The sequence below is a fragment of the Rhincodon typus genome, chromosome 1 (assembly GCF_021869965.1).
Source record: "Rhincodon typus isolate 14 chromosome 1, sRhiTyp1.1, whole genome shotgun sequence".
Classification (NCBI taxonomy): Eukaryota; Metazoa; Chordata; class Chondrichthyes; order Orectolobiformes; family Rhincodontidae; genus Rhincodon; species Rhincodon typus.
Genome location: NC_063332.1, coordinates 152,519,969 through 152,545,241, shown reverse-complemented (window position 1 = coordinate 152,545,241; position 25,273 = coordinate 152,519,969). Strand labels below are relative to the sequence as shown.

Below are 25,273 nucleotides of genomic sequence, written 5' to 3'. Positions count from 1 at the left end.
CCTTTCACTTACGGTACTTCCCTGGCCTGACATTAGAGTACCACCCCAACATGACAATATAACTGTTAAATTGTTAGAAACTCCAAGGACTCAAGTATTGCCTCCTTAAGATAATTGTGCTTATCTAATTCTGGCCTTCTGAGTAGCCACATTGTAAATGCTTCTTCATTGGTGACAGTGCCTTCTGCTGCCTGGGTCCTAATCCCCCCTATTTCTTTTCCTTCCTTCAAAATTCTTCTTAAAACTTGACTCTGGACCAGTGTTAATGCTGCAAGTCCAAGAACCTCCTTCAGAAGACCTGTTCTGAAGAAATGTCAGAGGACTTAAAATGTTAACTCTGTTCTCTCTCCACAGATGCTACCAGACCTGCTGAGCTTCTCCAGCAATCTCTGTTTTTGTTTGTTTCAGCCTGATCCAATGGATCATATTGGATGATTATCCAATGATGCGGCTGCCGAATCTTGCAGGGTCAGTGGAAGGACACCCGATTACCATGGGAGAGCTTGGTGCAAGGTCATCTTGGGAACATTCCAGTGCATGACGATGAAAATCTTGATGAAGTACTGCCTATTGTAAGAGGTCTGACTCAATACTTCATTCCATTAGCTTGGAACTGAGGGCAAAGAGTGCTGTGACAACTTTTTTTTAGAAAACTTTCCAGGGACTATTTGTCAGTTATGGACATGCCAAGCATTTTAAGTCAGTCTCCCTCACCTCACTGGATGTACTGACTGTCAGGTTCTCTTCCTGACTTCAGAAGCTGCTACTCAATGCCAAGGGTTCCATCACCAGCTTATTATCTGCCAGAACTGTTCTGAAGAAGAGTCATACCAGACTCAAAATGTTAACTCAGTTTCTCTCTCCAGACATGCTGCCAGACCTGCTAAGCATCCTCTTTGCTTGTTTCAAATTTCCAGCATCTACAGTATTTTACCTTTACTCATCAAAACAATCTAACAATGTTCTCAACAAAACAGAAGTGTGTTATGTGGATGTCATTTTTGGAGGCAAAACTGCATTCATATCGACAAAATAACAGACACTAAAGAATTAAATATCATGGCCTTAAAGTCCAATATTCACAAGTTCTACGTTGACAAAAACATTGACATTTGCAATGCAGTCTGCATGAAGATGTGATGATGGTCAAAGTGGAAAATGTAATGGAGGCTTTTGATATAAAAAGATCCCTCCCAGAATTTAATTCAGTTGCGTTGCAACATCTGTAGAATGATTTTTTTTAAAGAAACTATATTGGTAAGCAACTTTAAAATTCATACAAATAATTACCTTACTCTCTGTTGGGTGTCTCCAAACGTTTCCTTCAGATTTGAGAGGTCAGGATAAAAATTAGCAGAAGGGGAGATGATCTCAAGAAGTCCTGACTGTATTTCATAGGAATACCTAGGGGTAGCATGTCAATAATGCAGAATTTTCAATTTACAGGACAAACCAATGAAGAGAATGCTATTGATTTTCTGGCAATTTTCAAAAGTAACTTAGTTTCAAACTCTTGGCTGTTGAAATTACATTATGCAGTGTTACAGACCAATGCAAAACTAACAGCTGATTTATTACATATGTTTAGGTTAACATTATTCCTCTTTCTGCTCAGGTACACACCATATGAGGGCATTAACAACCAAGGACTTACGTTGAATTCATGAGTATTTTTGACAAAGTATTTCAATGGCTTGCCACTGTCTATTGCCAACCAGGAAACTCCCACTCTTACTGCCTGTCATCAAGCATATTGGAGGGAATTATAGGCTGACCTGTTTGGCCACATTGTGAACGCATGTTCCATGACCATGACCTTCTGGCCCAGAGGCAGGATATGCCATAAGACCTCCTTAAAGCTTTCACTAATATAGTGAAAAAGAAATTTCTCACAAAAGCCATTTAATAGGTTTAATTCCTAGTATCTCTTAGTGCAATTTCAACATTATGTCACACAAAATATGATGTAGTGTTCAATATTCTTATGGTAGGAAACTCTTTAAAGAATTGTGTTTATTACTATAAAATATTGGCAGGGCCCATGGAAGATTCATTTGGGAATTAAATATTGAATAATCTAAAAGGTCTAAGATGGTTTATGCTAATCAACAAGCTAAAAGTAGAAACTGTAATTTTCTATCTGCCTGATGCCAGTCAAGCATAACCTCTTGCATTTGATCTTGCTGATTTTGCTTGTGCTTAATTTCAAAGCAATTCCCCACACAGATGGGCAAAATAGTTTTACTTCCTTGCCCAGTCCTAAAAATGCCAAAGATCTGGAACCTCTTGCATTTTCAGTTTGGAGTCAACTCTTCCATTGACATAGCAGGAAAAGGAATTTAGTATGAGCTCGTTAAGCTTATTACCAATATGTGCTCCAGGTAAAATGCCAAGCTATGAGTGGGAACTCTGAAATTAATCCAGTCATGTAAACGGGGCTGTGATTTGTTTTGCATGCTAAAGGGACAATCTGATTGGGAATTGCTGGCACACTGTCCATGAATTTCAGATATCCATGACCTGTGGAAGGGCCCTTACCACCTGCACAGATATGGTCCATATTTAAACTCGTTTCCACTTTGTGTTAGTTTCTCTTAATCTCCTAAAATCATGTATTCAAACTGTGAAAAGCTGCTTCCTCACCCTATCTCAGCTGTTTACAAGGCCTCTATTGGAAACTTGCTATCAACATGGGCTGTAGGGATAGTCTTCTCCTCCTGTCCTCCGCTCTACATCTCCTTATTGTTTCATGATCTGATTACAGCTCAGTAAAAAGGGCGATAAGTTTGCAACTTGGCATCATGAGCTGTTGCTCCAAGTTTTATTCACTATCAATTGGTTGACATCAGACTTACGTATTTTGTAAATGTTCCACCAGCTTATTTACATAACCTTCTTCCACCTGCAGACCAAAAACAGAAAAATATATATTTAACCAGTCAATATTTCATATATGTTTGTTCATTTTAATATTATATGACTACTGGAGTACATTTGTTTTTTTGTTGTGCAGTATTAATATTAATTGATTCTATTAAGAGAGAAATGCAAGACTTAATCTAGGCTAAACAGGGCAGTGTTATAGCTCAATTTCCATGCAAGTGTGCCACTTCACTAGTCTGTGGAACTAATCTTGCAGAATTAGGATCTTTCTACTCTCTGTCTTAACAATTTAACTGCATTCCTGTCTCCAAAAACTATTATCACCTCCCAATAGCCATCCTTCTGCTGGGTAGTTTTTTTTAACATAGATTTGGGGGTCACTATGATCAGGTTGTGCTCATTTCAAATCTTTATAATAAAGAGAAGATTTTCATTGCATCAGTCTAAACTAGATTAAATCCTAGATCTGAAAGGTAGGCCAGTAAGATTTTAATTGGTACACAAGGCAACAAATATCCTATAGTCTAAAAATTCTGGTTCCACCAATCTTGATTTGATGAGAGAGGGAAATCCTGATTTGGACCTGTGTATACAAGGGATAGAGCTGCAGAGATATTATCAGGAATACAGATGCATAGGCAAGACAAACTAAGTAATCAACAGCCAATTTCATACATTCATACCACCATTAAAACTGACTATTTCAACCTATGTAATATTGCCCAACTTCACCCCTATTTCAGCTGATAGGCTGCTGAAACCCTCATTAATGACTTAACGATCTCTAGATCTGACTATTCCAATGAATGCTTGGTTGTTCTGTCACATTCTACACTTTGTAAACTTGGGGTCATTCAGACCTCTTTGTCTGCCTCACACTAAGGCCCATTCACCCACTTCCCTGTGCTCTCGGACCAACACTGGTTTCCAGTCAAGCAAACCGTCCATGGCTCAGTCCTTGCCCATTTCTGTAATCTCCACAAGCCTCCGAGGTAACTGTAGACAACTATTTCTGGTCACTCCAGTATCCCCTAATTTTAATTGCTCCAACTTTAACCATGCATGCAGTTGCCTAAACTCTGGATTTTCCTTCTGACATCCCACTATTATCTTTCTAAAATTCTTTTAAAAATAATTCTTAAAGTGTATAGATCAAATTGTAAATTTTTTGGCTGAGTGTCAGTTGTGTCAAGTTTTCCTGAGGGTTTTTCAGCGCAAAGTATCATGAGATTTTTTGCCATATGTTACCAAAGTCATTAAATACATATGCTGTCCATATGGTGTCCATCTTATTTGATTCCAGCCCAACTTACCATGCACCATTCCCAAAATAACTTGCCACTCACAGATATCGCAGAAAAACTGGCATCCCTTATATCTATGCCATCTTTAAAAACCCACTGTACACCCAGACAAGCAGTGCCGTCAAGAGCAACATAATGGCACAGCAGTCAAAAAGCTGACACTCCATTGCACATACAATCCTGTTTTCTCACCCCAGTCACTGTTTACATTTCAGTCAACATAGTTTACCTGTACTTAGCTACATCTCATCTAACCACCCTCTCTTCTAAGTCACCTCTACTCTGTCCCCAGTGTCTACTGAAGACTCAACTTGACATTGTCCAGTAGGGGAACATCATTTATACGCAAGAATCAGATAATTCCAAAGATGAACTTTTATTTACATCCAGCAAAAGTGAATGCAAACCAATTGCTTGCATGTGATACACAACTACTCTACAGCTCATGATGGTCTTCTGCACCCAGCTCTCATTTACTGGAACTGAATGTCAGTCAGTTTCTTTCTGGCTTGTAGCATGCAACACATGCACAAGAACAACTTCCTTCTCCCAAAAGTCTTCATTCACCTCCTCAGAAGACTGCTCTCATTCTCCCAGTTTCTCAGTTTCTATGGCATTGACTGGTTGCTTGCTCCAAATGTGCAGAGCACAGAGTACCAGGATGCTGCAGCACACTCTGTCTGGACTACATTGAAGGGCTTCCCCAGGCTAGTCCAAACAGCAGAGTTGCATGTTCAGCAACCCAAATGTCTGTTCCACCATGGGATGTGGCATGAGTTTGGTAAAGATGATGTGCCAACACATTACATCAATAGGGGAGTGCTCACTGCACTCCAACCTGCTTCTCTACTCAGACCAACATAAATCAATCAACTCCTCATTGCATTCAGTAGGGTCCAATAACATCCTTAAAAGAGATATAATGAGGCGATATTCCTGTCCTCCTACAGCACCCTGTCTAGGGTGTTAGTTAGCTCAGTTGTTTGGATGCCCAGCATGTGATGTGGAGTGATACTAACAGCATGGGTTCAATTCCTGCGCCAACTGAGGTTACCATGAAGGACTCGCCTTCTCAACCTCACCCCCTTCCACGAGTCATGGTGAGCCTCAAGTTAAACCACCACTATCATCTCCCTCTAATGAGAGAGCAGCTCTAAAGTCAGGCAGGACTACAGTGACGTTACCTTTATAGCACCTTTGAAAATTACCCAACTGTAGGGATGCTTTTGCCCAGGATTTGCCTCGTTTTATGTCATCGTCACTAACTTCTGCATCATTGAAATAGCAATGTTAGGTTTTGCAAAACACCAACAGTGTGGTACAGATCACTTTTAAACAGCATTTAAATCCTAGGCACATTCACTCCACATGCATTGCAAATGGGCAAAGAAGTAGTTGCAAATGTAATGTCGCTGGAGTTTGCAAATGCATGCTTCACTTTCCTAGTATTCAGCAGACATGGATCCTTTGCTTTTGCCCATCAAACTGACAGTGACACTGCCCACCCCCTGGGCATTGTCATGGCCATTTTCTTGTTCAATTTTGCACACAGAAAATGGCTACTGATGGCATCAAATTCTATTCAAGGTAGTTACTGTCAGCCCTGGGCTCCACCTAGTCATCACATATTTCCCCCTCACTACCCAGAACCTCCATGCCCCCTTCTTCCTCATATTACCCTGACAGTCCATTTCCACCCATTCCTACCATGTGGAGACACAGCCTCCAGCTGTCCTCCTTGCCCCCAAGCTAGTGGTCCTGTACATTCCCCTTGTGGTGGCCCCCCTCCCGTAGCCTGCCATGCCCTCCATTGATGATCTGCCCACCCCATATACACCTAAAGTTTCTCCCTGTCACCGTCCTGATCTCCACCTCTACATGAGCTTCTGCTTTTCCCTTCCCCTAGCCCCAGCCTTGACTCACCCAACTCCTTTGGCAGCAATCTCCCTACTGCCCCCAGAGAGCCCCCTTGCACCTTCCTTGACAATCAACACATAGACCCCCCAGAAAGATTCGCCCATGATCTCTTATTGAGTTTGATGAGAAGCACACGAGGCATCTGAGCGCTGTGTTTGCCGCTCCCTGACGGACGGTACATGATTCTCCTGACTTCTTGTGATGTGTGTGTGTGTGTGCTTGTGTATGTTTGTATGTGTCAGCGTGTCAATCTGTGCATGTGTGTATCACTGTGTGCATGTGTGTGTGTGTGTGTCTGTCTGTCTAGAGGTAACACATGACCCTCACCAGCCCTTCAGCTGGCATTGACACCCTCAATGTTTCAACAAGATTTATATCTTGGAAGCATTTTTCAACATTTCATTAGATTAAAGGTGCTATGTAAGTATCACTCGTTGGTGTATTAACTGAGGGGCTCGGTAATTGTCTTCACTGCTTGAGTGGTAACCTGTATAAGCGAATCACTGGCCCAATCAAACTTTCATCCTGTTTATTTCCAGAGAATGAAAATCACATGTGTTTTATAGTACTTTTTCAACCTATTTACTTCAGTTGGTTAAATTCCAAGCTGTGAAGAAAACAAAAGTAGAGTTTTGTTGCTGGCAAGTTACTGCAGAACATTGAGCTGCTTAGAAATAGAAGCAGCTTAGAAACCATTCTCAATGCATAAAAGTGGTTTATCTTTCAACTTCATTATTTACAATCATGGAACGGTATAGCACAGAAGGAAGCCAATCCAGTCGTCCTTGTGCTGGCTTTTTGAAATTAGTCCAATTAGTCTCACACTCCTGCTCTTTCCAATAGCCTTGGGATGTTTATTTCTTCTTTAAGTATTTATACAATTCCTTTTTGCAAGTTATGATTGAATCTGCTTTCACTACACCTTCAGGCATTGCATTTCAGATCATAATAATCTGCTATGTAAAATAATTTCTTCATATCTTGCCTGCTTCTTTTGCTAATTATGTTAAATTTATGACCACTGGTTACAGACCAACCCCAGTGAGTAGCTTGAGACAACAAGGTGCAGAGCTGGATGAACACAGCAGGCCAAGCAGCATCATAGGAGCAGAAAGGCTGACGTTTCGGGCCTAGACCCTTCATCAGAAAGCTTCTCCATTCTGACATTACCTGAAATCACTCATAATGTTGAGCACCTCTATTAAATTTTCCCTTCACCTTCTCTGCTTTAATAACCACTCCAGATTTTCTAATCTTTCCACATAATTGACATTTATTGCCTTCATCTCTGATATCATTCTAGTGAATTGCCTTTGCATTCACTCCAAAGCTTTGTCTCCTTTTCTGGACCATTGTGCTCAGGGTTGGACACAAGACTCCAGTTCAAGCGTATAACCAGTCATTTATAAAGGTTTAATAGAACTTTCTTCCTTTTGTACTCCAAGGGCTGAATGTTCAATCTCCACTGACATGAGAATGGAATTTGGCAGAATGGGGGACAATGAAAATATCAGACCAGTGGAGAGCCAGTGCTCCCGGCAACCCCTGTTGGGATCATCACATACTGGATTCTCTTTCAGTCTGAAAATCAGCTGTTGATTACCACTACTCTGCATTCATTACCAATTTCATATCGGCACTGCTGCTATCTGTTTGATCCCATGGGCTTCAATTTTGCTAACACTTCTATTATGTGATGCTTTATCAACTAATTTTGAAACTTCACCAACACAAATCAACTGCACTGTGCTAATGAATCTTCTTTGTTTCTTTAGCAAAGAAAATTTGTAAGTTGTATTTTAAAGCGTAAGTGTGAGTCGATTACTGGAGTATGAATAATTCAGTTTTTCCTAATAGTTTCAGAAGATAAGCAGAACATCAACATAAGAATGAAAATTCTTTGTATGCACTCTACATGTAGTTCTGGATCAATGTTACACTCTTTTAACTGGTTGTATTACATATTGTCTTTGTAAAGGTTTTATATAACTTTGATCATATTGTACAGATTGAACTTCAGAATCTCCAAGTTTTTTTTGTTGTTTGATAGCTTTATTACACTGCCTGCCTTTTCTGTGAAGCTGCAATAAATTCATTTCCTTGCTGTCTTGGGATATGCTTAGAATATTAATTTGAGAATGGATGCAGCAGAACATAAGGAGTCCCAATTTAATGCTGCGCTGTGAACAATGTAAATCCTAGAAATGGGTTTGTCGTTTCTATAAATTATTCCACAAGAACCTTACACAGGTTTCACTCCTATCATTTTTACAGTGCCAGAATTCATGATGGATAATTCTACCCACCAAGAATACATTTTAAAATCAGCTGTTTTAAATAATTCAGATAAATACTGTTTAAATGTTTGATTTAGAAAAAGAGTAACACAACAACTTGAAATTAGTAAGCATCTTTAAAGTTGAAAAATTGATACTGAGTCACATGGGGAGATATTCAGGACGTCACTAATAACTTGCCAAAGAGGTCAGTTTTAAGGAGTGTTTTAAAGGTAGGGAAACATTGGGCTTTAAGGAAAGAATCCCAGGGCCTATCCAGCTGAAGGTGGGCTGACAATGATGGAACAATTGCAATTAGGGATGTGCAACAAACGCTGGCGACATCTCGGAGAGATGCAAGGCTGTCGGGGGGAGGATGTGGCGGGGGAATGGGTGTGTTGAGATATAGAGTGAGTGAGGCCAAAGGGAATGATCTGAAAACAAAGGCAAGAAATTAGAATTCACAGTAATCCGCTTGGTAAACTTAAAGGGGTTGGAGAGTGGAATAGTTAGGTCAATAGGGTTGAGCAAAGTTGAGTGGTGCAGGTTTGGAATTGTTCAGCTTAATGGACACAAAACCAAGGTGGAAAAGACGAAAGATTTATTTGCACTTGCTTTCACATCTGCTACAATTGATAAAGGCAAACTTTGCATTTCCTCATCAGTTGAATGATTCCTGTGTGCAGCCAAGCACATTTTGCATTACCAGCTAGCTGCTACATTTAATAGGGGACCTAACGATACGTGAGGGGAGCAAGTGTTTCAGCATCCAGTCTTTCCTTCTTACCATTGGGGAATAAATGATACAAGGCTGCTGTAGAATGCGAGAACAAAATCTTCCCAGTCCCAGAACAATATGAACAATGAGGAGTCGAGTTGGGAGATTTGAAAAATTAGATTTTGAATGTCAAGAGAAAAATAGTCTGATTCGGCAACAGGTTTTGGACAGGGATGTAAGAACCTCACTCATGAGTGGTAAGAAGCCTATTTACATATTACCTCATATCACCTCATTTATATGTGTCTTCCCATTCTCTCGCATCAGATGATGACAATTGCCAACACAAAGTCAGAGCCTAGACGTAGCGATTTCAGCTCGCTGCTTGCCACTCCAGATCTCCAACTTGGAGAGCAGTCGCCGACATCTCGGTGGGCTCCTTGGGCAGCAACCACCTGCTACACTACCCTCTCACCTCCAATGTCCATGGAAGTTGGCATCAGACACATATCAGCCTCTTTGGGATGCTCATGGTACATTTCCGACCCCACTTACAGTTCCCCTCTTCAATGCTGGAGGATGCAAGCACTTTTCATTCTAGTGCTGCTGCTGGGACACTTTGTATCCAGGGACAAGCATAAAACTCATGGATTGGTCCAGGGTGCATCACAAGGCCCCTCACTTGGTCTCTTAGCACTCACTTACTTTGATGTTTACTGCATCTCTGCCTTGCCATGTACATTGCACTTTGCCTCCTCATTCACAGTATTTCTGACTTGCCTTGCCATGTAGCGTAGACACAAAACATAGCAGTTTGGCATTCTGTCATCAGGTGATCAGTCAAGGGAGTGGGCATGTATGGCACTGTCCAACATCAATGACTCACCTGCACCAGGTGCCAGCCTCAGCACATGCAGCAAAGACACTGCATGCGTTTCAACAATTTTCTCAACATCTAATGGCAATAGTTTCCGTCTAAGCAGGTGAGACAGCCTTCAGTCAGGGGAAAGCCAGCCTCTGGTCCAGAAGCTTAGACATGATGAGTTGACTGCTTGAGGCAGTCAGGGCCAGGAAATCTGTACAACTTCAGTCCAGGCAGTGGACTACAGTCAGCACTGCAGATCCGGTGCAACGAGCCCGAGGATTCACAGTAAGTCAGGAAGGGGTCTGGTCAGTCATCAGTTGGGGCTGCCCATCCAAGTTTGTCAGGGGTTTTGTCCATGGTTCATCATGGCGGTCAGCTTAATGGAAACCGAGGGTTGGAAAATTCAATTGTGGGATTGGAGGCAGCATGCTGAGATGCAGAGGGGCCATCTGTGATGTGGGGAGATGATAGGACATGGGTTACTTTGGGTAAGGAGTCATTGACAGTCACAACCACCCTAGGTTCATCAGGTGACAGAGCAGCACAATGGTTGACATGACTAAACCATGCATTTAGGGCTTGGGGGTAATGTTGAGGATGAATTTCTAAATGAAAAAGTGTGTGAGAATGTATAGAAGCTCAGTACAGATGAGATCCATGTTACTTTCGTCCTTGCAATCCCCATTGAATCCATCTGTATTGAGCTTCCCTATATTCATCAACATGCTCTTAAATGCAGTGCTCCTTTTCTTGGGTGATTTGGGCAGTGGGGTGAGGTACAAGGTGTCAATAATTATACAGCACTTACAAACCCTCCCTGTTTTTGGATAACAGGTTGGTGCTGCAGTCTTCAGAGTGCACCATATCCCGCTGTATAGGGGACTATGCTGAACCACCATTTGTGTGTGATGTGAATGCTGACTGCTCACATTACTAAGGACCTGTTCTTTTTCCGATATCGCCCAAATCGTTCATGGGAACTGTGACCTGGCCACAGCAGGACTTATGGGGTAATTTGTGGGTGTGACACAATAAAATCAAACAGAAATTGAGGAGGAACAGATGCACCAGCAAGCTCAGGACCAGCAGCAACCTCCAAGCAAATAGCCTCCACATGAAGAAATTGCTGGTGAACATCCCTTCAGGATGTGCATGAGATACAGGAGGCTAAGCATCTATTGCCTTCAATGTCATTTCCTCCACATGAGCAAAGTGCAGTGTTGATGCAGATTGAGGATGTCCTGGGACATTTTCAGCAAACTCCGCAAACTACAAGAGGAAGTTCTTTAACCGGAAAGATTGGCTGACCATGCCATCCCAATGACTGTTGTGTTGGCAGCTATACTGAATTTTTATGCAATGACAGCTTCCAAAGATCCACTGGGACATGTGTGGGATTTCACATCTTCGACTCACAAATAGTTCAAGGCTGTTACCGATAAAATTTGTGATAGATCTCACTACTTCACCTCAGCCCCAGTGGATGAGATCAGTACTGCAGACTTTGTCAACATCACTGGCCTCCCCCATGTCCAGAGCATTATAAACACGACACACATCAGAACCATCTCATAAGGCAGCTGACTTCTTCAAAAGGTAAGGATTCTATTCCATAAATATACAGGTCATCTGTGATCACTGGCACTACATCTCCTAGAAGTCTTCACATCATGGGAGCTGCCATGATGCATATATCCTTCAGAACTCCCATGTCTTGCTTTATTTCTAGGGTCAGATATTTAACAAGGAAGGTTACTGGGAGATAAGGGCTAGTCTCTGCAACCATGGCAGATGATTCCATTACACAGCCCCCCAACTGAGAGTCACATCTAGATACCATGAAGCCAATTCTTCCACGCAAGCCATTAGGAAGCAGATGATAGGCTTCTAGATGATGAGGTTCTGCTGCTTGGATTGGTCTGAGAGGTGCTTGCAGGACACTCCAGACAGAGTATTCTCCATGATCCTTACATGTTGTGTTCTGCACAATTAGAGCAAGCATAGAGGGGATGTAGTGGATGTTGAAGACCTGGGAAAGCAGTAGCAGTCTTCTGACGAGGAGGATGAGGCCACTCAACAGAAGGAACATCACCTTCTGCATGATACAGTGCTGCAGCATCAGGCACATCAAGCAAGAGAGGACTTCATTGACACATCGTTCCAGTAGATGTGAGCTGATTGAAAAGATCACAAGTTGGCTGTAAATTTGTCAAAAGGCAAACAGTCCCCGCCTGTTCCCAGAAGCAAATGCAGATTATCTTTTCTTTCTTCATTTTTGCTGTTGCTGAATAAAAGTGAACATATTCAACCATTTAAAGGCTTTCCAGCATGGGATGCTATCTTATTGAACAATAAGATGATGTTAGGTTACGCTGGGTCTTCAGGAAAGATTATTTTTCCCTTACATGGTGAAGATAGAATGGTGCTAAGAACAGGTAGCCTATGTAATTTGGTTGTTATAACTGCAGTAACAATGACTGCTGGATTAGACAGTTGATGATGTAAAATAGCAATGCATTTACAAATGTGCACTTGTATTTGCAATAAAGTGTCTGCCATGCCACCTATGTGCCCTCAGAAGCATATATTTTTCCTTTCCCTCCCATTATGAGCAGAGTGAAGGGTAGCTCTTGGTTGGTAGTACTTAACCTGGCACATTGCTAGACTCTAAAAGTGGTGCCAGGAATCCCAGGAGATCCTGGCAGGAGTGAGTGCATCTGCCATTGTTGAGCATACGATAGCATTTTAGAGGCATGGTGCATAACTAATGAGATGATCTGTGAAGAATAGGTAAGATGACTTGCTAAGGCTTATGGAGAAAAGCCCTCTGTGAAACTCTCCAATATTGACACTAAACTGTTTTAAAATCAGTCCCTAGCCTTAAAACTGGAGATAAGGGAAATGGAGCACCACAACAGACAGAGAGCTCTGTCATTCACAAATGCAGCACTGGAGGCTTTAGTCATTGGAATGAATGAACAGGAGAGAAACTATGTTTCTGTGCCTGGCCAGGGCACATTAACTTCTGGTGCTAGATTTTCCTGTCCTGATATGGAGGCAAAGCATGTTGGGTGGACTTTGAGAATGGCACTCGAAGCCTGGATCCAGGATTTCCACTCTCCTTTCTAGCACTAGCAATGTTCATTGACACAGGAAAGGCCAGTTTTGATTGCAAAACTTCCAGGGGAACATATGCTTATTTGATTTGACAAAATTATGAGCTTCTGAAGAGGATAATTTCTTTTTTAAATGGATTTCAAATACTGTCTGCTTATTTTGACAGTTTATGAGCTTTCCAAAGATCCATAATCAATATTACAGGGCTCATCAGTTCTGTTTATACTGGATATTTTGGAGAGGTTGAGCATAGGTGTGCTTTCCTATGCGAGCCTACCCCCGAACGAGCCTTGTGCTGAGAATATAGCACAGAAAAAGGAGCACAGTTGTAGACAACATGCCTTCTGATTGTTGCCACTGTTGCCACCAAAGTGCTATAGCCAGGTAGCTATAAGACCTAAAACCCATGGTTGAGAGGGAAAGGGAAAGATGAATTGTATCTGTGCGCAATGAATATCTTCAGATTACTTTAAGGACCTCTCAGAATCTCCAATCTGAGAGGTTTCCAGCAAGCATCAATGCAAACATTTTTGGAGAAATAGAAATGGGAATGTAATGTAATATTGGAAAGCAGAAAATGCTTTCCCACCTTCAATGGAATATGAATCCAGTCCCTGTGTTATTGCAGACACACATTCCTTTATGTCTACTACAATGCTCCACAAAAATTTCATGGAGTGAGATATTTTGCAAATTGCCTTGTTTGTTGTATTATTTTGTCATACCCTGCATCTTTTGAAAAGAACAAAGATGGGTTAATGTTTCAGGTGAATCTATTTCATCAGAATCACTTGATCTGTGTTTGAATGCTTAATTAATTCATTAATTCTGATGGAACAGATTGTCCCCTCGGTTAAGTTCTATTTATCATGCAGTTGTGGAGCTTGTTCATTCAACTTGACAAGCAACAATAATTCATTTACAACTTATAGAAGACATTTAAAATATCTAACAGGTCTCAAGAATATTCAAATTTAATGATAACAAAGTTTACCAATCCATTTTGAAAATGACTTTGAGATTAACATTGTGTTAGATGAAATAATATTTAAAGCTTGACTGACCTCTGCAATGAATACAACTATTACACATTTTTTCCTTTCCTCTGGAGACAGCTCATAAATAAGGGAGTTCAGTGTGCCCAACAGGTAGTTTTGCGATTTTCTCTTTACTGTGGGTACACCCATCACCATCAAGACTAAAATGAGAAAAGAACTGATTAGTGAAGGAGTGAACATTACAACTGGAACTTCAGCTACAGATTAGGCACATGTTACACAGTACAATGAGGGATTTAAGGTCATTTGAAGTTTTGAACAAACATAACGTACAATTTCATACCTGCAATTAATAGAAACAGTTAATCTTAACTTTTACTCATACTCAGCCACTAAAATATTCTTTATTTATGTACAATTTTGTATTTCATTTGGAGATAACAGACATTCAGGAAAGGATTTTGTATTCTGGGCCACAAATGTAAATAGGATCGAATACAAGTCCTTTTTTTTTCCTTTATTCATTCATGGGACAAGGGCGTTGCTGGTTAGGCAGTATTTATTGCCCATCCCTAACTGCCCAGAAGGCAGTTAAGAGTCAACCACATTGCTGTGGATCTAAAGTCACATGTAGGCCAGAACAGGTAAGGGTAGCAGTTTCTTTCTCTAAAGGACATTAGTGAACCAGATGGGTTTTTCCTGACAATCGGCAATGGATTCATGGTTATCATTGGATTCTTAATTCCAGATATTCATTGAATTCAAATTCCACCATCTGACATCGTGAGATTTTAACCCGTATCCCCAGAACATTATCTGGGTCTCTGGATTAACAGTCCGGCAATAATGACACTACGCCATTGCCTCCCCTCGATTGATTGTGATTTTACCTGAATTGGCCAAGTAGAGGCCCGACAACCTGCTGGCAGTCCAATAAACAGCAGCAGTCAGGCTTTAAATGCCTGAGGGTCAATTCCTGAGGAATTCTTCCATAGGGTGGACTTCAGTTGCAGCTATGACAAGGTAAGATAGGAGGCAGGAATCTTCAAAGTTTGCCTGGGGCACTCGCAACACCCACCACCCCCAGACCCCAACGTCCCTTTTCCCATTCTCACTCCTGTTTGCCACCAGGAGGCCACCCAAGGCAACTGCGACCAAGCCAATCCCACAGGGGGAGCCATAGCCCAACTGGAAAACTGCAGCAAAATAGGATTAGGTCAGCAATGGTAGTATATGTTGTGAAGTTACTCACCTTCCCACTTCCTTGCCCTCATAACAGGGCAATCCACCTGTACAATCTAGTATGAAAATAATATCAAACATATTCAATGGCTTTTTCTTGTTCTTCATTTTCATCTGTTCATAATTTTAAATGATGTTGGAATGGGGGATGACAGAGAATGGATATTACCCATCACCAGCATGGGTGTGTTTTTGGATGTACCAAATTAGCACAGCCATGATAAAGGCTTGGGAGCCCACTAGATATTGCTAGGTATGGAAGGTTTCAGTTATAAAGAAAGATTGGTTAGGCTGGGACCTTTTACACTGGAGCATAGAAGATTGATAGGCGACGTTATAGAAGTTTATGAAATAATGAGGGGTATAGATAGGGTTAATAAGAGTTGTCATTTCCCTGGGGGGGGGGATTTCAAGACTACAGGGTACATTTTAAGGTGAGAGGAGAGAGATTTATAAAAGACATTGGGGCTAATTTTTTTACACAGAGGGTGGCTCGCGTGTCGTATGAACTTCTTGAGGAAGTGGTGGATGTGAGTACAATTACAATGTTTAAAAGATATTTGGATAAATACATGAAAAGGAAAGGTTCAGAGAGATATGGGCCAGGAGCAGCAGGTGGGACTAGTTTAGTCTGGGATTATGTTCGGCATGGACTGTTTGAACTGAAGAGTCTGTTTCTGTGCTGTATGACTCTATGGAAAAGTAACTCTGTGACTGCTATTCCCACTGGGTCTCTGATAATTGAAGAATCAATTATTAAGATAATCTGTGATTTCATTATTACAGGGATTAAAGAATGTTAAGAGGAGCAGGATTGAATAGCTGTGTCACTATGAGCTCTGGGCTTCAATCAAGCCTAAACTGTTGAGATCTATGGTTCCTCACTGCAACCATCAAAGGTCAGACAGCGTGAAATAAATTAAGACTCCAACAGTTGTGAATCTGCAGTGTAAACATACTAATAATTTGGATTTACACAAGCAATTTCCTTCAGAGACACCTTAAGAATTGATGGTGTGAGAAAGAGAAACATTAACATAGGTGCAGTAACATAAATGAAGACACTTTGGCCATTGAAAAAATCCCACACTCTTTCAGCACCTGTCTGATTTCTCATTGCTTCAAAGAGTCATATTTAGATGGTATTTAGAAGAAGTAATAATGAATCTGTTCAATTGAATGAAAAGTTTTCAAAGCTTATTTGTGTTTTTAATGTTGAAATAGGCTCCATGAGCATAAAGTTGTGTTTAAAATTAAAACTGTGATAAAAGTAGATTTTCAGACTCAATGGGAATAAGTCAATCATTACAAAGCTGAGAAGTTTAAATTCTCTGACTGACAGGATGATCACAGGTTCTGGAAAAGAGCCATCTGAAATCATCATGCTTGCCTTCAGTAATTGTGTGCAATATAAGGCAGGAACAGATGGTGGACTGTTGAGTAAAAACAAATTGAAGAGTAAGATCAAATTTGACAATAAGTCAGCGTTGCCCTCTGCATTCGTACATGTGGTCTTCCCGATGCAGATCATCCCTCAGATCATCATTAGATCATTCAGCAGTGGATAAGGAAGTGGGTGCATGTGATTCAGCCTACTGCTGATGGAGCATGCATTTACTGTCAAGGTTGTAGGACACAGGATGGATAAAATACTGCAGCAATTGGAAGCTGAGATAGGGATATTAATGTTTCTGCAATGGCAATTATTCCTGTGCTTACTGTGTGCTAGAATTTATCATCAGAGTACACAGTGAGGAAATGTCAAGGCAGCTGTATCTTGGTATAAAATGTTTCCACTTCAATGTGCTTGTGCAGAAGTCTTTTGTAGAACTGACACTTTGTGTTATGATTGCTGAGTAAATGAAGTGGGGAAAAAAATGATCAATCAGAAGAAATTACTCACAGAATCTGATTCCAACAGGGAAGAAAATGGATGAACCAGTACTACTGGCATGCTGTTCTCTGCTGACAGTTTTTGTTTATTAGCTTGATAAATAGGTGGATTAAATAATAAATCCATGGACAACCAGGTTCTGAAGAACTTCCTGCAGATTCTACCCCAAAGGAGAATCGAGAAGTGATGCATAGTCTGTGTCATTTTCAGAATTATTACTGATTTTGTTATAATGCAAGAGGTTTATGGCGAAATTTGTTTGACAAAAATAAAATAAGGGCAGACAAAAATTTTGTCAGATTTGTTTGATGGGAGAACAAATCAGACATCTGGTGTTTGGGGAACAATTTGAAATTTCTGCTGATTAGAGTGAATGGTGGCAACATTACGAGAACTGAACTCTGCATTGAAATTTCTAACCTGCTTTTCCACTAACTTGATGAATGGCAGACCAAATAATTTGGTACAGAAAACTAATGTCAGAGATGAGGTTCAGCAGATACTTACTGAACTTATTCAATGTCAAATTGAGGGAAACTAAGCACCCAAAGATAGGGGCTTGGCTTGAATCTTTGTTGTGGAGGTACTCATGTTGGACTGGGGTGGACAAAGTCAGAAGTCATACGACACCAGGTTATAGTCCAACAGGTTTACTTGAAATCTCAAGCTTTTGGAACAATGCTCCTTCATCAGGCTCCTTCACCTGATGAAGGAGCAGTGCTCTGAAAACTTGATATTTCAAATAAACCTGTTGGACTATATCCTGGTGTCGTGTGATTTCTGTCTTAGAATTTTTGTGTAAGTGTAGGCTGCACTCACCAAGCCCTCCCTGCTAAGGTTTATTTGTCAGTGGTAGGAATAAGCTTTTTCTATTGTCATCTAGGAATTCTCTTTCCATATTATTCAGCTTGTCTAATGAGGAAATCTCTTATGGTTCCACAGGCAAGGATAGGACAGTGTTGGTTCTACCTCACATCTTCGGAAAAAAACATGATTTTCTGGCTACCTCAAACTCTTTCAGATTCTAATAATTAAAAAAGAGTTAAATTTGATCTTCTTCAGTCTCATTTTATTCAGTCCACTTACTTTCACTGGGCAGGGAACCAAGCATTGATATACCAATTTTGTAAAAATTAAACTGAAATAAATTCAAACGATAAGGGAATAAATAATGATTTTTTCTGTGTCTAACTGAGAAGAATTAGATCACTGCCACCTTTATTTACGATATTTTCCAAATCATGACAACTTCCACAGTGGCCGGAAAATCCGTGGTTTCATTATTACAGAGATTAAAGAATATTAAGAGGAGCAGGACTGAATAGCTGTGTCACTACAAGCTCTAGGCTTCAATCAAGCCTAAACTGTTGAGATCTGTGATTTCTCACTACGACCATCAAAGATCAAAAAGTGTACAATAAGTTACAACTCCAGTGGTTGTGAATCTGCAGCATAAATCTACCAATAATTTTGGATTTACACAAGCAATTTTCTTTAGAGATGCCTTAAGAATTGGTGGTGGAGAAAGAGAAACACTTACATAGGTGCAGTAACATAAGCGAAGACTTTGCATCTTGGACATAGAAAGAATCTGATACCCGTTCAGCACTTGACTGATTTTTCATTGCTTCAAAGGGTTATGTTTAGACAGTATTCAAAATACAGAAGAAGTAGTAATAAACTAAAAGCTGTCAAAGCTTATTTGTAGTTCTAATGTTGAAATAGGCTCCATGAGTATAAGTCTTTGTGTTTAAAACTAATACTGCTATAAATGTAGTTTTTCAGAATCCATGAGAACGAGTCAGTCATTACAAGGCAGAAAAGTTTAAATTCTCTGACTGACAGGACAATCACAGATTCTAGAAAAGAGCCATCTGAAATCATCGTGCTTGCCCTGAGCATCATCAATCCATCAGAGTATTCATGACATTAGCTTAACAAAAGGAAGTAAATTGGAGAATCTTAGCAACAATGCTTTGTCCATAAATATGTCAGTTAAGCTGTTGAATCACAAAATTGCACTTTATTCCATTTTCTGGGATTTTCGATCGGTCCCCATATTGCCTTCCTTGACTTCTTTTAGGCCCTACTCAAGTAACAGATAGTTCTCAGCTACGATTGGCTCTATTGATGCTAAATGTGGTTTCTGTGTCACTGCAGAACAGATAAACCACAGAAACACCGCTTTACATATAAGATTTGCGGATATGCAACTGTCTGTATCCCATTGGTTAATGTGCTCAATCTGTTTACAGCAAGAAAAGGAAGTGTATGAATATCACTGGTAGATTCTGTGAGACTAGTACAGAAGAGGACAGGAGTCAAGACTAGTGAAAACTGGTAAGATTAATTAAGAGTAAAACTCTTTGCAGAAGGATAATAGGCAGGGCTTCTCTAGTGCTTTCTTCCATCAGGTCTCAGTCTCATGTGAACTGGCATCTGTGACATTATGATACAGCTCCCCACACAAATGCTCCAAAGCTACTGTTACAGCATTAATCCTCTGAACACTTTATGTCTTCATAAAATCTGTATCTCTATTTACAAATCCTCCTACACCTCCTCTCCCTCATGTTTATTTTTCTACACAGATAATCTTTAGGGTGGTTTTAATAATTTCCCCCAAACATGTAGAAAAGTTCGTTTTGAGGTTGTTGAGGATCCATTCATTTGAAATTAATTTTCTGAAGATCTCCAGTCCTTGTCAGTGCTGTATTTGGTTGTACAATCATACTATCCTTCAGAGGTTCAAGATATGCACCTATCCAGCTACTTTATATCATAACCTGCTGGATCAACTGACATTATAACTGCAGCTGTAACACTCAAGCTACACAGATGACTCATCCTTAGCATCATACCATATTAGAATCCTGTTTGAGGGAGTGATATTCTTTCTCTAACACACAGCATAGCGTAACACCTCATTATTGTTGAGGGCTGACCATGGTCAACCCCCTGGCCAACTTGGAAAGACAGCCCTGACCGATGAATGACCAGACCCTTGACTGATCTCTGTGCAGACCCTGACTGATTTCTGTGCAGACCCTGACTGATTTTTGTGCAGACCCTGACTGATTTGCCACCAATACCCTATCTGGGTACTTTGGACCTGCAGGATTGACCATGGCCCATTATTTGGACTGTAATGATACAGAACTCCTGACCTTGCCCACTTTAGTGCCTGACTGACCATGTTTAATCCCCTGGACTGATATCAGACGATGCCCTTGATTTATTGTGATGGGATGCTCTGACTGACAACTGTCCTCCTTGACGTGAGTGAGGGCTACTCCCCTTTTACGTTGTGATACAGCCATTTGGTCAAAGCACATGCAGTGTGTTTGCCGTATAAGCTACTGGGGCGTGCTGCAGGTATGACATTGATGTAACGTGGTGTCATAAAATAAAATATCCCCCCTGCCCCTTCACTGCTCGCTGCTGGCCAATATGGCAAGCTGCTTGGGTTTGTGTCTACGCAAAGTTGTAAGGCAAGACAGAGTACAATGAACCTGTAAGTTCTAAAGGATGCAGCAATGAGCAAAAAGGCCAAGCAGAAATGCTGAGAGCATCCAAGTGAATGAGAACTTTGATCAAGTTAAGAAGCCTGCATTGAAATCTATTCCAATGCATGAGATAGCTACTCGTTCTTGTGTGTAATGTGAAATTGAATATACATGAGGTATGATTAGGTACTCATGAGGTGTAAATGCAGGGAAATAGGCTACTCGTTACTCATGAGTGAGATTCTCATTTCAACCTCCAAACCTTGGGAGTAAAATCAAACTTCTTTTCTCAAAATCAAGAATTACATTTTTCTGATCTCCCATTTTCCCTACTGACTTATCACTACCCATAACAAGGGCTTGAACAAGGCGAACTACAATAGAATGAGGGAGGACTTGGCTAAAGTAAACTGGAAACAAAGATTTTATGGTGGGACAGTTGATGAGCAGTGGAGGACTTTCAAAGCAATCTTTCAAAGTGCTCAGCAAAAGTATATTCCAATGAAAAGGAAGGACTGTAAGAAAAGGGGTAATCTGCCATTGGTGTCTAAAGAAATAAGGGAGGCTATCAAATTGAAAGAGAAGGCATACAAAGTGGCCAAAAACAGCATGAAACTAGAAGATTGGGAAAACTTTAAAGGTCAACAGAAAGCCACAAAAACAGCTATAAGGAAAAGTGAGATAGAACATGAGAAAAAACTAGCACAGAATATAAAGACAGATAGGAAAAGTTTCTATAAATATATAAAACGAAAAAGAGTGGCTAAAGTAAACGTTGGCCCTTTAGAGCATGAGAACGGGAATTTAGTTATGGGATATGATGAAATGGCCGAGGCATTGAACAGGTATTTTGTATCGGTCTTCACAGTGGAGGACACTAATAACATGCCAGTAATAGACAAAGAGACGAAGGTAGGTGAGGACCTGAAAACAATCATAATTACGGAAGAGGTAGTGTTGGGCAAGCTAATGGAGCTAAGGATTGATAAGTCTCCTGGCCCTGATGGAATGCATCCCAGGGTAATAAAAGAGATGGCGGGAGAAATAACAAGTGCACTGGCGATAATTTTCCAAAACTCGCTGGACTCTGGGGCAGTCCCAGCAGATTGGAAAACAGCAAATGTGACGCCACTGTTTAAAAAGGGAAGTAGACAAAAGATGGGGAATTATAGACCAGTTAGCTTAACCTCTGTAGTGGGGAAGATGCTTGAGTCTATTATCAAGGAAGAAATAGCAAGGCATCTTGATAGAAATTGTCCCGTTGGGCAGACGCAGCATGGGTTCATGAAGGGCAGGTCATGCTTGACAAATCTTTTGGAATTCTATGAAGACATTACGAGCGAGGTGGACAATGGGGACCCAGTGGATGTACCTAGACTTCCAAAAGGCCTTTGACAAGGTGCCGCACAAGAGGCTACTGCATAAGATAAGGATGCATGGCGTTAAGGGTAAAGTATTAGCATGGATAGAGGATTGGTTGACTAACAGGAAGCAAAGAGTGGGGATAAATGAGTGCTATTCTAGCTGGCAGTCAGTGACTAGTGGTGTGCCTCAGGGATCGGTGTTGGGACCGCAATTATTTACAATTTATATAGATAATTTGGAGTTGGGGACCACGTGTAGGGTGTCAAAGTTTGCAGATGGCACTAAGATGAGTGGCAGAGCAAAGTGTGCAGAGGACTGTGAAACTTTGCAGAGGAACATAGATACATTGAGTGAGTGGGCAAAGGTCTGGCAGATGGAATACAATGTAAATAAATGTGAAGTCATACATTTTGGTAGGAGTAATAGTAAAAAGGATTATTACTTGAATGGTAAAAAGTTGCAGCATGCTGCTATGCAGAGGGACCTGGGTGTCCTTGTGCATGAATCACAGAAGGTAGGTCTGCAGGTACATCAAGTAATTAGGAAGGTAAATGGAATATTGTCCTTCATTGCTAAAGGGATTGAAATAAAAAGCAGAGAGATTATGTTGCAGCTGTACAAGGTGCTGGTGAGGCCACACCTGGAGTACTGTGTGCAGTTTTGGTCTCCTTACTTGAGAAAGGATGTACTGGCACTGGAGGGGGTGCAAAGGAGGTTCACTAGGTTGATTCCGGAGTTGAGGGGGTTGGCTTATGAGGAGAGACTGAGTAGATTGGGATTATATTCATTGGAATTCAGAAGATTGAGGGGGGGATCTTATAGAAACATATAAAATTATGAAGGGAATAGATAAGATAGAAGTAGAGAGGATGTTTCCACTGGCAGGTGAAGCTAGGACAAGAGGGCATAGCCTCAAGATTAGAGGGAGCAGATTTAGGACTGAACTGAGGAGGAATTTCTTCACCCAGAGGGTTGTTAATCTATGGAATTCCTTGCCCAGTGAAGTAGTTGACACTACTTCAGTAAACACTTTTAAAAAAAAGGTAGATTTTTTTTGAACAATAAAGGAATTAAGGGATACGGTGAGAACGCGGGTAAGTGGATCTGAGTCCACGAAAAGATCAGCCATGATCTTATTGAATGGCGGAGCAGGCTCGAAGGGCCAGACGGCCTACTCCTGCTCCTAGTTCTTATGTTCTTATGTTTTATAACGTTCAAAGGTTAAGGAAATTCAATCTAGCATCTCAGAGATTCGTAAGTTTTTCTATCTTAAGATCATATGAAGTTGGCTTTTGACTTTAGATTGGTTCATCATAGACCTTGGAGTTTGGTGAATGAAGGTAACAGAGTGTCTTTTTTAAGCTATTTACGTCCATCAAAAAGAACAATGGCTCCAGCTCCTGTGTGTAATTTAAAGTCTGTATCTTGTCCATTGTGGTTCTCTGCTAACTGATATTATCATTTTGTGGTGGTGTGTTGCTTGTGCCACCTGTGCACAGCCTCTTTTTTGTTTGAGGATTTTGTCTTGTGTTTGCAAACACTGCCTCAGCCATGACATTCGGCAGATTGGGCAGAGCATTCCTCCTCCATGTGGGGCTGCCACAGGGGAGTCATTGATAAACTGGCAGCAGACATCTTTTCAGCACGGTTCCCTGGTTGAAATCGCAGTGCACTTTCAATTCTTTCAGTTCTGCATGCTCTAAGCTGAATGGTTTCAAATAGATTACTCCCATGCAGCTATGCTCGGACTTTTTGGGGCTGTTTACATTCTGCAAGGTTTTAGAGTAGGGTAATGTGCAAGTTGTTGCACACCTCAGGTTCCTCTGGTGCTTTTGGTGCTAGTCCGTGGGCTGTTCTCCTGGTTTCCCTCTCCCAAGTCTGATTGCTGGGCTGGCCTTGAAATCTTTAATCCATTGCTCTCCTCAGCTGGAATTCTCCTCAGGCATCTCCCTGTCATTCAACACCATTTTTCTTGGTCTGGTCACTGCTTGTCACCATGTATAAGTATCTCCAGTAGCTTCTGAGAGTCTTGTACAGATGAAAATTGGACACATGACTAGTACAAACGAGTAACATTTATTATACATATGCATGGAAAAACAAATTTTCACTAGTGCCTTTTTCCATCAAGTTCCAGTCCCATATGAATAAACAGAATGAGGGCATAGCTCCTTATGCAGATACTCAGCATTGATACTGATTTGAGTATTGATACAGTTAACCCTATAGTCTACATGAAGGAGCCTCTTCCTCTAGCGGTTGCATTTCTGTTGGCTTCTTAGGGATGGCAGATAGTGCCTGTATTGGCAGCATTACTTCATTTACTTTACAGCATCAAATTCAAATGGGTAGTGACTGAGGGATAAATGTTGGACACGAAACTAACTCCACTGCTCTTCCCTGAAATAGTGCCTTTGATTCATTTACATCCATCTAAAGCAGGCAGATGGGCTTTTGTTTGACATCTTCTCTGAAGGACAGAACCTTCAACAGTGCAGCACTCTCAGTATTGCATTGGAATGTCAGCCTTGATGTGGAGTTGGGAAGACCAGGATTGCCTCTTCTGTTCCCATATTAAACCCTAAAACATAATCACCACCAGTCTTAAAATTCACGTCCCTGATACTGATTGATTGATTGTCATGTTTACCGAAATACAGTGAAAAGCTTTGCTTACGAGCGGTACAGGCAGCTCACAGCAAGCAAAGGATGTACAAATCAAAAAGACTTAGAGGCATACAGGTTACATTATTTGAGGCTAGAGTCCATTCAACAATCTGATAATGGCTGGAAAGAAGCTGTTCCTGAACCTGCTCTTGCGTGTGTTCAGGCTTCTGTATCTTCTGCCTGACAGAAGAGGTTGTGGGAGGTCATTACCGGGGTGCGATGGGTCTTTGATGATGTTGGCCACCTTTCCACTGCAGCGAGCCATGTAAATGGAGTCCATGGATGGAAGGTTGGCTTCCGTGATAATCTGGGCTGTGCACACAACCTTCTGTAGCTTTTTGCAGTCCTGGGCAGAGCAGTTACCACACCAGGCTGTTATGCACCCGGACAGTATGCTTTCAATGGTGCATCTGTAGAAATTGGTAAGGGACCTTATGGACATGCCAAATTTCCTGAGCCGCCTGAGGAAGAAGAGGCGTCATTGTGCCATCTTGACAGTCGCACTGACATGGGAAGTCCAG

The 25,273-nt window shown here is 41.1% G+C and overlaps 1 protein-coding gene across 3 annotated transcripts in view; it reads right to left on the bottom strand.

Annotated features, from left to right (window-relative positions):
• Window positions 1–25,273, bottom strand: part of LOC109916805 (alpha-1,3-mannosyl-glycoprotein 4-beta-N-acetylglucosaminyltransferase B-like) — a 224,421-nt gene that overhangs the window by 97,485 nt on the left and 101,663 nt on the right. For all 3 annotated transcript variants that reach the window (XM_048603784.1, XM_048603778.1, XM_048603788.1), the window contains 3 exons: window positions 14,145–14,278; window positions 2,856–2,902; window positions 1,291–1,404 (listed from right to left, as the gene is read on the bottom strand). In XM_048603784.1, the coding sequence (XP_048459741.1) occupies window positions 1,291–1,404; window positions 2,856–2,902; window positions 14,145–14,278 (295 nt within the window). The remainder of the gene's footprint in view (window positions 1–1,290; window positions 1,405–2,855; window positions 2,903–14,144; window positions 14,279–25,273) is intronic.